The sequence below is a fragment of the Artemia franciscana genome, chromosome 17, assembly GCF_032884065.1.
Source record: "Artemia franciscana chromosome 17, ASM3288406v1, whole genome shotgun sequence".
In the NCBI taxonomy this organism is placed as follows: Eukaryota; Metazoa; Arthropoda; class Branchiopoda; order Anostraca; family Artemiidae; genus Artemia; species Artemia franciscana.
The window spans coordinates 14,539,537-14,551,978 of record NC_088879.1 but is presented as its reverse complement, the minus strand read 5'-3'; the positions used below and the strand labels follow the sequence as shown (position 1 = coordinate 14,551,978).

General features: G+C 36.5%; 1 protein-coding gene across 1 annotated transcript in view; it reads left to right on the top strand.

Annotated features, from left to right (window-relative positions):
* The window catches only part of LOC136037901 (conserved oligomeric Golgi complex subunit 6-like), a 47,219-nt gene that overhangs the window by 8,215 nt on the left and 26,562 nt on the right, over window positions 1–12,442 (top strand). The window contains exons 2-3 of the mRNA XM_065720756.1: window positions 6,364–6,638; window positions 9,112–9,243. Of these exons, the coding sequence (XP_065576828.1) occupies window positions 6,364–6,638; window positions 9,112–9,243 (407 nt within the window). The remainder of the gene's footprint in view (window positions 1–6,363; window positions 6,639–9,111; window positions 9,244–12,442) is intronic.

Here is a 12,442-nt window from a genome sequence, read left to right as displayed (position 1 = left end):
AAGTTTCTTGATACTTAGTGCATATCATAACTAATTATAGCAAGAATTTGATGATTTTTTTTGGTTAGTTTCTCTATACAACTTAAAGCTATGTGAAATCCATAGAAGGGGTCTGAGGATGAATTGTCAAAAACATAATTAAACTACAAAAATGAGCATAAAGTTTATGATCTAAAAATGTCTCTCTTTTTGTTCTAGCATATCTCATTCTGCATGTCTCATTCATCTCCCCCCGCCCCCCCCCAAAGAAACACACAAAAAAAGATGAAAAATTACTAAGAAGCTAGAGAACCCCCCCCCCCAAAAAAAAAAGTGCTATCCATGTAAAAATATGATTCTCCTTGTTATTCAAGGTGGGGGGCTGTAAGTTTCCTAATTATGGTTGTCATCAATAGTGAATTTGCTGTGACACCTTCTTTGTGGGCCTTCAGGTTCTTTTTAAAAATTCTTGCGAATTTGTTTATGAAATAGCTACTATTCCTGAATGAGCCACAAATGGTATTCTGGCTTAAAATGAAACTTGCCCCAGAAGCAACTATTGAACTTGGAAAGAATATAAAAAAGGCATCAAGTGATATATTCACTTTCTTCCTAGCTAAATTATGTGAATATGTGATAGATTTATCTGAAAATACCAGTCGAATTACATTAAATTGCAGCTAGGAGCAATCTAAGGATTACTTCTTGTAGAACTCCAGAATGACGACTTAAGTTGCTTTTGAACCTCCTTAGTAAAAAAAAGAATTGTTGGTATCAGTATAATATTCCCACTCTCCAGAAAGAAACCCATACGTTTCTGAAAACAAGCCTACTCTAAGATCCAAGATTCGTTTAATAAAAATAGTTAATGTATTGAAGTTATGGCTAGTGCTGCAACTGATTTACACTACCTTTTAGAACATAATAAACAATACGTACAATTTATCACACTAGTAAAAACAGGGACAAATGAATTACTGAAATGATTTCATCTGCAGTGCACTGGTTCAAGCTTGTTCTTGTGGTTTGTATTTCTGTTGACTACAGCAGCAGGGGATATAAGGGAACAGTGTTGATCACTGAAAAGCACAGAGTGCCCAAACTTACACATCAGATGGTATCTGGGTTCTTTAAGGGTAGGAATCAGTAGAACTGAAGGGCAGATTTATAAGTGACATTCTTAGTTCCTGGGATGATTTTTAAGGCTCTTTTTTCCACTATCAATTTCATTGGTAAGGTAATTAATGTTAGGCACTTGTGGTCCCAAAACCAGTCATTCATATTCAAGCAGAGGACATGCATAATACATGTGTGTAAGCAGCAATTGCTTTATAGAAAACTCAATTGATGCTTGGTTAAGGATCACAGTGTATAGTTGCCCTTTCATACAAGTTTTGTAATATGGTGGCTAAATGAACAATCATCATTGAATGTTACACCAATGACAACTGCAATTCACAGTGGTAGGGTACCATGGGTCAGGACAAGCACCATCTCTTTTCAGAAGATTGAATCACATCACTTTGGTCTCATTGATACCCCATTCAGATATTGATCTGAAGCCCATTTGAACTGCATGGATCTTCAAGTTTGTCTGTTGTGTCATGATTGAACTGGGGGACTATTTGAGACCTCTCAATGGGATTGTATTTTGGCTGAACAGAAAATCATCCCTAAATTCAATTTTTTTCACTGTTTTCACTTAAAATATAGTTAATGATGGCTAGAAACAGAAGGGTAGTGAGTTTAGTGCCTTTTCGAGTGCCACATGTTATTTCTACCCCCTCAGAGCCAAGATCCCCTAAGAAAAGTGCATAGATGCACTAATTATGGTGTGTCAGGAAAGCTACTATGAGTAGTAGAATTGCTTTTCTAGTGCCCATCAATTTCAGATTCTGTAAAGCTGTGGTGTGGTGTACTAGATTGAAAATCTTGCAATAATCAGCCAAAAGCAGATCAACTATGGTGCCCCCTTTGCCTTTAACATCATCACAAACCTTATATAACTTTTTTGGCTATACAATTGTTACGGAATATTATACTGTTAGTTACCATATTATAACAGAAAACCAATAACAGAAAACAAGGGGAAATTTAAAAACAATGGAATTGGGTAGTTTCTGAGAAGTATAAGTACTCAAGCTGCCTGTTCCCAGCAATTTAAGGTATATAGGCTGGCTGGTGCCAATACGGCTCTTCCTACTCGATTTCTTCTGCACTGGAGGACTCTATTGGTTAAACTGACTCAAACAATACTATTATCTGTAAGAAATAAATAATGCATTTATACAGTTATATTTCATCTCCTACATTATAATTGGCTTTAAACAGCTGATTGATATCTTTATTTGTCTTTAGCCTTTCAATTGTGAGTTTGTTATTTGTTGTGGAAAATCCACAACTAGTTCGGGAATTTCGCCTGATTCTTTGGGACATAAGCTGTTGATGAAGGTTTTATGGTCACTTACTGACACCATGTTCTTGGAGCAATTTTTAAGAACAACAGTATATGTTGTAGCTGAGGTTTTTGGGGCTGCTGCCAAAAAGAGTCATTTATGGTTGTGCTACTCTGGGTCATGTGTTCCACTAAACCATCAACTTTCCTAGCTACTGTGTTAACTTCAGAGATCAAAGTTATCATGCCCAGGTTAGCACCATCTGTAAGTGATCGCATAAAAAAGTTCAGCACTAACTTCTTGGACATTGCTTGTTTGCAAAATATATTATTCGTAAACAAAAATTCACTCCATATTCCGAGAGTAAGCCATAATCCTTCAAAAAGAATTTGACCTTGTTAAACACAGTATATTAGTTGATAAGCTTATCACTGAATTACTATTAATTCCCTCCTGGTGAAATTGGTTGCCTCCTTCTTATCAAATAGATCACAGGTAGTCAAATATAAGAATCTTTATAATTTCCTCCCTGTACACAGTGGAGTAACCTAGGGCACTCTTCTATGCCCACTCCTTTTTTCTATTATGGTTAATATCCTTTCTAAGGAATTTGGTGATGGATGGAAATTTGTGGATGACCTCATGGTTGTTGGAACCTGCTATAGAAATTTAATTAGCAACCTTATGAGCATCCTCAATGACATTGCATAATATGCCTTAGACTTAGACATGAAACTAAACCCCTCTAAATCTATGAAGATAATGCCAATATGTTTCCTTAAAACCTCACCATGTTTTCTTAACCTTATCCCCCCCCCCCGGAAATTTTTTTGTCCTACTTCAAACTACTTGGCATCGCAATTGCTCCTACTTCCCTCCTTAAGCTGCAAAATAACGTTTGTAACAAAAGATTTTTCATCCTGATATTGTTGTTTTGGCATTGTTCTTGCTCTGTTTATGATTTTTTGATTGTGTTATTTTTTGTGACTCCGAAATTCGAATTCAGACATTCAGGACTTGGGATAGAATTTTATTGAAATGAATATCTAGTCTTGTCTTTCTTCCATTTATGTGGACCATTCTGATGAACTTTGTTCTAAGGACAAAAAAGCAATGGGTGCAACAAAGGCAATGGGAGAATACGGAATCAATTGGGGTAGTAAAACTCTTCTAGACTTGATTATGCTGATGATTTAAGCATCCTAGGTGAAAGTGCTAGCAAAGTGATTGGATTTTAGAGATTTTGAGAATTCAGGATGCAAGAATAGGTTTGAAAATTAATGTAAAGAAGACTAAGTCACTAAGACTAGGTATAAATGAAGGTGAGGAGTTGATGTTTGGCAATGAGAAGATCAATCAAGTGGACAGCTCCACTAAACTAGGTAATATTATTATTAAAGATAGTGGGTACAGTGAAGATGTTAAAAGTAAAATAGCCAATTCCAGGGTGTTTTTTCGCAGTTGAAAAAAGTTTAGAAGAATAGGAAGATAATTCTGCCAACTAAGATTAGTATATTGGAAGGTACAACAATGACAGTGGTGAAGCATGGTTCTGAAGCTTTGGTGCTCTGAATTACGAAGATATTACCTACAGATCTTTTTGGGTGCCCAACTGACAGACCATACCTCAAGCAGTAAGATGTAAAAAAAATGTGGTTCAATCCTATTTTCTATACTTATAATGAGAAATTACCAGAAATCAGCATCAATAAATAAATGAAACCTAAAACGAACAGAAATTACAATAAATATCCACTGTCAAACTCAAAACGAACAGAAATTAACACGAGTTAGGCTCACAATTCCAATGCCTTCTCAAGGAAAGAACATAATTTGCACTTTACTGAAAAAAAAAATTAATGTGTCTTGTCAGTTTAATATAAATATGTAGATATCTATTCCTTAAAATCTTAATAATTTTATACATTTTAAAGTAATAAAAGTAAAAACATTTAATTTTTATTTTCAGTAAAGGGCAAATTATGTTCTTTCCTTGAGAAGGCACAGGGATGTTGTTGTTGTTTGGGGCTTGACGCGTTCGACTAATAGGTCATATGTGTTCATATCACTCAGTTGATCTGTGCCTTCTGTAATCACTAGCATCCTTCGGTGTCACTTCATTCAATATTCACTGGACCAGAACAGTATCACTTAACTTGCTAATGGAGGGGGGTTATTCGCCTGCTGCAACTGCCTGCGTTGAGAAACATGAATCAAAATACTGCAACTATGTATTGTCAAACAGCAATTAAAATACATATACAAAACAATTATAATAAGTAATACAATTTTACACATTATAACCATTCTCATACAACCAAATATAAAATTTGACCAGATAATTGTCTAGCCAAAGGAGGAGACGTGTGGTGTCCCAGAACAGAACGCATTGTGAATGCATTAAATGCCTTCGCACAGCAAATTCTTAGCACTTCCTCTCTTTTTCATATTTTCTGTAGTTAAAGATGATGTATCGTATGTCTTCATACACTCCACATGTGTTGCAGTTGAGGGATGGAGCCATTTTCTGCTGAAATACTATTGATTTTGTCTTTGCATGGCCACATCTAAAACAAAATAGGCAAGTAGAAAGGATGTGAGATGTGAGGTACATTTCTTTCGATGGCTGCTTATAATCGTAGAGATCAAGGGGTTGAGTATGGGAAGAATGGAGCCAAGCCTCTTCTTCTTCCAGAATTTTTGAACTGATTGAAGATAGAAATTCAGGACCAGTAATAGGGGTTTGAGTTATCGGCCCCAGTTAGAGGCTTGTTTTACAGCCTGATCTGCTAATTCGTTTCCTGTTATACCACAGTGTGCTGGGACCCATATAAATAGAACAGCTATACCCTTTTTTGCAAGCTGTGTAACCAAATTTTCAATCTCAATGGCAACATTGTCATTGTCACAGGGATTGTGAGCCCTATTAAGGTTAATTTGTGCTCGTTTTTAGTTTGACTCGGTTATTTATGAAGTAGAGTGGGGCCCTGCCCAGAGGCAATGCAGATGAGGCTGGTTTTCAATCATTCTAAAACCGGTTCCTTATGAGCCTCCAGTCCTGGTCACAGTTGCGTTGCAGAATGTTGTCCCATACATTTTCGGAAGATACCGCGTTGGTATTATCCAATTATTTTGACTCTCAACATGTCAGACCAGGAATTAAAAGTGAAATTTGTAGGAGAAGCATGAAGAGCTGTCCAACTATCAACTTTCTCTAAAAATTATATAAAATGCAACAATCTGTAAAATGCGATAAAATTTCTATATGTTTGAGACTGTTCTTTTGCTGTTAATAACAGACGAAACTTTGCATTCTTTACCAAGTAGGGATGGACCTAATACTTCTTTTGAAGCCTACAAAGCCTTTGGTACTCATAGTAATCAATTCAGTCTTCCTCTTCGGAACTCAACATAGTTAACCACACTGCACTGCTCAATTAGATAAACAAAACTATCGTAAACCGCATAGAGAAACACAAGTTTTATTTACTCTACGATACAACATTTAAAATTAATCTTCTATTGCCAACTTCATAAGTTGGCAAATGAGTTAATATAAAATCATCACAACAACTGATCCACAACCACTCGCGTCTATGGGCGGAGACACGTTTTATTTTAGTTATAGACTGGTCGTAAACCAGTTGCAGATGAGATTAGTTTCCAACTGTTTTCTTGAAATGGTCGCCCCGTGGGCGCTGGGCCTATAAGTTCATTATTGTTTTCATTTTTTTTAAAGTCTAATATCCGTTCCTTTTAACTTTCAGTTCATTGTTCATTATAATTTCCGTTTCTTTCTCCTTTTTTTCCTTTTCTTTTTGCTTTGATCAGACATAGCTTCGTTATTTATTTTTGTTAAACAAAGACTTTTTTTATTGGATATTGTAAAGCACTGCACCGAGAACTTTTGAAGATGTCATACTACTCTTTCTGCACTAATAAAGCAGGTTTATTGGTAAATTATTCATTTTTCATGTATTTATTTTAGGACCTGTTGGAGGCTCTTGAAGAAGTCTCTAATCTCTTCAATGAAAATACTATAAATGAACGACGACACCTTCGGGGGAAATTAGAAAAGGCGTCTTTAGATGTTCAAAAACAGCTTTTGGAGTCACTAGAGAATGTTATAGATGCTGTTGATGATGTTTACATTGACGTTAAAACGCTTCATGATTCATGCGTTTCCTTAAAAGAACAACTTTATTCTGTGAAAGCTAGTTCAAAACCGTTTTTTATTCAGGCCCAGAAACTGAAAGTAGAAAGGTAACTAGCATTATTTTATATTTTATCACGTTTTTGAGTTAACACTATTATTTTCATGAATAGAGTGTGGAAAACTGACAATTAAACTAAAATCAGGAAGTTTTGTCAACAAGAGCCCGATGCTTTAAAAAAATGTAAAATATGATTTCTCGAGAAAGAAAATGATATTTTTTTTTGGGGGGGGGGAATCCGCATCTTAAAAAGCTTGTTCACCTTTCTCTTTCACAGATTTCATGTTTGTGGCTGTTGCTTTTCAAGTGTTTCCTTTTTTCACTTCAAGACAGTGTATTACCACGGCTGTACTGAATTTCTGATGGGTTCTATCTGATGACGGTCTATAATCTATCTATATACTAGCTGTTGGGGTGGCGCTTCGCGCCCCCCCCCCCCCAAGTCCCCCCGCGCGCGTAAGTCGTTACGCGCCATATTAGTTACGCGCCATTGTAGCTGTGTCCCTGTGTCCCACCTGTGAATAGAGATAGATATAAATATATATTTTTAACTACATAAAACATGCGAATATACAATATTCTTCGCTGTCCCATTGTCTGTGCACTAAGACATTGTCTAAGTATGTACACTGAGGTATTGGTCTAAGCTTTTACCCCCTCCCCCAGAAAATTTCCTGGGGGGAATTTTCTGGGGGAGGGGGTAAAAGCTTAGACCAATACCTCAGTGTACATACTTTAGTTAAGATTTTGCCGTTGTAGATATATACTATAATAAGGAATTGGGGTAAAAACAAAGCACTTAAACTTAAAACAGTTTTATTTGGAGATCTGTGTAGTTTTTTACGGGATTCAAGCAACTCAACTTTTTCACAGACTGAGAAGCATTTTCTGCCATTTTTTTCAGTTTATTGTATGTTGGAACAATCAATTTTGCAATCATAGCAAAGCACTGTAAAGAGGGAGTATGATACAGGGCAAGGTTGCCAAAGATAAGGGATATCTTTCATTCTAAAATGTCCAACAAACCAGTTAGGATCAAGACTACATTCTATGGTTTTCCATATTATGTACCTCCTTTGCTTTGTGATTATTCATGGCTCATTATAGACATTTATCTAAAATGAACAAGCCTTAAATAGTAGATATTTATTGTATTAATAAATTAAGCTACCATGTTAAATAAAGTGAAATTTGCCCTTACTAAAAACTTTCAAACAAAAAAAAAATATATTATCCAAGACTACATTCTATGGTTTTCTATATCGCGTACCTGTTTTGCTTTATGATTATTCATGACTCGTTTGAGAAATTTATCCAAAATGATCAAGCTATAAATAGTAGAAATTTATTGTATTAAGCTACCATGTTAAATAAAGTGATGTTTACCCTTACTAAAAGTTTTCAAAACCACAAAAATTAAGTTATCCTTTTGTAGAAAAAGCACTCAGCAGTACTACTGCTGCCACAAACGTTCCTATTGCAATATTCTTGCGGTTACTGTCATACGATCTTTCCACTGATTATTCTTTTAGTAGAAAGATGATCAGGCTATATCTTTGTCTCATTGGAATTTTGTAAGGATTATTGGTTTGTATTATCAGAGGTCCCAGAATGAAACTATTAGCAACTCTTCTCCTTCCCATGAAATTTTTTGACGTACATAGCTCATAGACCTGCTTTACCTCTTTCCCCCCATAGTTCAGGAACCAGGTAGGAAATAGTTCTGAATGACTTCATGTTTAATATGAAAAATACGTGTGCTTACTACTGTAATTGATTATATTAGCAAATGAAAGCCTCGTTTTGGACTACGATTGCCATCACGGGTTGGTGCCAAGCTCTGCATGGTGTGGTTTTTACATTTCTGGGTTCAACGCCAATCTGCTACGATCTGTTTAGGGCTACTGTGGTCTCTCTCATGTTCAACGCCGGTTTGTTGAATCTGGAACCCTCCAAAATACCGAGTTTAAACTCTGGTTGCCAAGATTCTTTGTGCTAGATCGAAAACTGAACTGCAAGTGTCGAATTGAACTGAAAATGTAATTTAAATTAATAAAGATAAATTTTAAAAATAACTAAAAATTAATGAAAATCTTAAGTGGCACGTGCGAGCAAGCACATTTACATTTCTTAATCCAATGTTAATTGTTGTAAGAGAGTCTATGGACAGGTCGTTTAAGTAGAATAAATAGCTCTTTTGAAATTACTAAAAATACTGTAGAGTAAACAACGAGGTATTTACAAGGGACGAACCCCCTCATATACGTTATAGTAGTTTGAGTCTAGTTCCTTTGAAACAGCCTCGACCTGAAACAGTCAGGTTTGCGAAATAAGTGAACTTTATAAATTAAGAAGCAGTGCATTTTTCTGAGCCAGAAATTGAAAGAATTATTTCTCCCGTACAACGTAGCTTTTTGCTACGTTGTACGGGAGAACGTCTAACAACGTTCTCCCATCAGATGTATTCATATTGAATCACGTGAATAGTTTTCTGTGCTCAAAAGCTACTTTCTTCGTTTCAGAACAAGAATCCATGAGAATGAATTAGAATTGGCCAATTTATTGAATAAATACCAGCTTGATGAAAAGGAATCAAACATTTTGCTTAGTAAGGATTACCCGTTTAATCAAAGCCTTACCCTTGATTTTTTCAGGTAAGTATAGGGAGATTTTACGCTGAATGTCTTGTTCCTTCCGTGTTGAATTAGTGTTATTTGGCTCCCATTACCTTCCTCTTTTTTATGGCACTTGGTATCTACCAAGTGACATATAGCGATTCCAAACTCTGTCTGTCTGTCGATCTGTCTTTCCTGGTTTTGCTACTTTAGTCACTTTCAGGTAAGCTAGGACGATGAAATTTGTCGGGCGTATCAGGAACCAGACGAAATTAAACTAGAAATTGTCGTTTCCCCGATTCAACCATCTGGGGGGGGAGTGGGGGGACGGTTAAATCGGAAAAATTTGGAAAAAATGAGGTATTTTTAACTTACAAACGGATGATCGGATCTAAATGAAATTTGATGTTTGGAAGGATATCGTGTCTCAGAGCTCTTATTTTAAGTCCCGATCGGGTCTGGTGACATAACCGGGAGTTGGAGGGGGATCTAAAATCTTGGAAAACGCTTAGAGTGGAGGGATCGGGATGAAACTTGGTCGGAAAAATAATCACAAGTCCTAGATACGTGATTGATATATCCGGAACGGATCCGCTCTCTTTGGGGAGAGTTGGGGGGGGGGGTTAATTCTTAAAAATTCGGAAAAATGAGGTATTTTTAACTCACGGAAGAGTGATCGTATCTTAATGAAATTTCATATTTAGAAGGACCTCGTAACTAAGGTCTCTTACCTTAAATCTCGACCGGATCCAGTGTCATTCGGGGGGGGGGGGGAAATCTTGAAAAACGCTTAAAGCGGAGAGATCAGGATGAAACTTGGTAGGAAGAATAAGCACAAGTCCAAGATATCTGACGGAAATATCCGGACAGGATCCACTCTCTTTGGTGGAGTTGGGGGGAGTATTTCTGAAAAATTAGAAAAAATGAGGCATTTGTAACTTACGAATGGGTGATCAGATCTTAATGGAATTTGGTCTTTAGAAGGATTTTGTGCTTTAGAACTCTCATTTTAAATCCCGACAGGATTTTGTGACATTGGGGGAGCTGGAGGGGTAAATCGGAAACCTTGGAAACCGCAAATCTTGGAAAACGCTTAGAGTGGAGAGATCGAGATGAAATTTGATGGGAAGAATAAGCACAAGTTATAGATATGTGATTGACATAATTGGAACGGATCCGCTCTCTTTAGGGGAGCTGGGGGTTGTTAATTTGGAAAAATTAGAAAAATTGAGGTATTTTAACTTAAGAATGGGTGACCGGATCTTAATGAAATCTGATATTTAGAAGGAACTCATGTTTCAGAGCTCTCATTTCAAATCCCGACCAGATCTGTTGACATTGGAGGGGGAAACCGGAAATCTTGGAAAACACTTATAAATGTCTTAAGTATGTGATTGACGTAACCGAACTGGATCCGCTCTCTTTGTGGGAGTTAGGGGGTGGGGTTCAATGCTTTGGTGAGTTTGGTGCTTCTGGACATGCTAGGACGATGAAAATTGGTAGGCGTGTCAGGGAGCTGCACAAATTGACTTCATAAAGTCGATTTCCCCGATTCGACCATCTGGGGGGCTGAAGGGAGAGGAAAAATTAAAAAAATTAGGTATTTTTAGCTTAAGAGTGGGTGATCGGATCTTAATGAATTTTGATATTTAGAAGGATCTCGTGATTCAGAGCTCTTATTTTAAATCCCGACCGGCATTAACCTTCTGATTTTCCTTTTAAAGCAATCTATTGATTCTTAGAATCTTGCCAGAGCTCATACTATGTGAGCTCTTGGCTCTTCCGACCTCGTCACAAGTGCCATATGAGCTCTTAGCTCTTGTTCTCCATATTTTCATTTATTTTTTTAGAAAATTCCTTTGCAAAGGCATGAAATGGACGGAACAATTCACTAAATGAACAAAAAAGTAAAAGGGAACATTAGCAAAATGACAATACAATACAAAAAAATGTAGTCTAATACAAGAGAAAAAAATTCACTACTTTATTGTATGCGCGAGTGCGTGTTAAAGAATTCGAGTGTTGATGAAGAGAGGCTCTGATAGGGAGAGCTGGATATGAGATATGGTGAGCTTTCTTAATAACAGAGGGGATTAAGAGATATAGCCTTTGATGAGTAATCGTCATGTCAATCAAAAAGAACATTTAATTTTTAATTGGAAAAAAGAAAAGTATTTCTGATCTTTTGGAATTGAGCTGGAGACCGAGATTACTGTATTCATCCAAACAGACGGAAAAATTCCGAAAATGCATGTCTTAGGTGGAGAGTATCATTAGTTTTCTAGACAAAATTTGATGGCAGGAAGAATAGAAGATATTGGGCATTACGCCTGTGCGTCCCAAGTATAATTCTTAAACAGGGTAAGAGAAATCATAGTGTCCTACCTGACTCCTTTACCAACTGGAACTTATATTTTGGGCGCAATAGGATGGCGAATCCTTGGGGTATATATTTTGTGATAGTCTAGAACATTGAAGGAGTGGCTCACCGTATTGTGTGAAGGAAAATGGGAGTTAAAAGTTTTCTTTTACGTCTTATCCTTTTGGGGTTAATTGAGAACCAGAAGCATTGACATCTTCTGTGCATTTGCCCCTATTGATAAAGTATTTGCTGACCCAACATCTTGCTGAGACCAACTTCTGTTGGAAGAGGTATAACATTTTTGCGCCTACTCATGAGTAATAACACATATATGTATTCCTTTAAGTATTTCAGTGGCGAAAATGATAACTGACGGAGTATGAGAGCGAAAGATCTGTTTATTAATATAAATTAACGAAAAAGCCAAATGGCCCGAAGCAGAGCTTGTTTGGGCTTTCTACCCCAGTACACATACAAATAAAAACAATACGAAAAAGAAGTGGAAAAGAAAAAAAGAAAAGAAAGGAGAAAGAAAAAAAATATTCAATTATCCGCATTTCGATCGATTCGTCATTACATTTTAAGAAAGACAAAAAGACAAAACAAAAAGAAACTAAAACCACTTGAACAGTATCGCCTAAACAAAATCAACATCTTGGCTCCATGAATAAAGAAAAATAAATGACAATCGATACGACTCAACAACTCAAAAATGAAATGTTGCCACGGGTACCAGCCTCCTGGCCGCTTAGATTTGCTTTTAGCTCCTGTGGCTTTTTTGGCTCATGTAACCCGTCCTCTTCAGCTAATTAAATAAAGAAACAAGTTTTTTTAACTGCAAGTAAGAAGCAACATTAAAACTTAAAACGAACATAA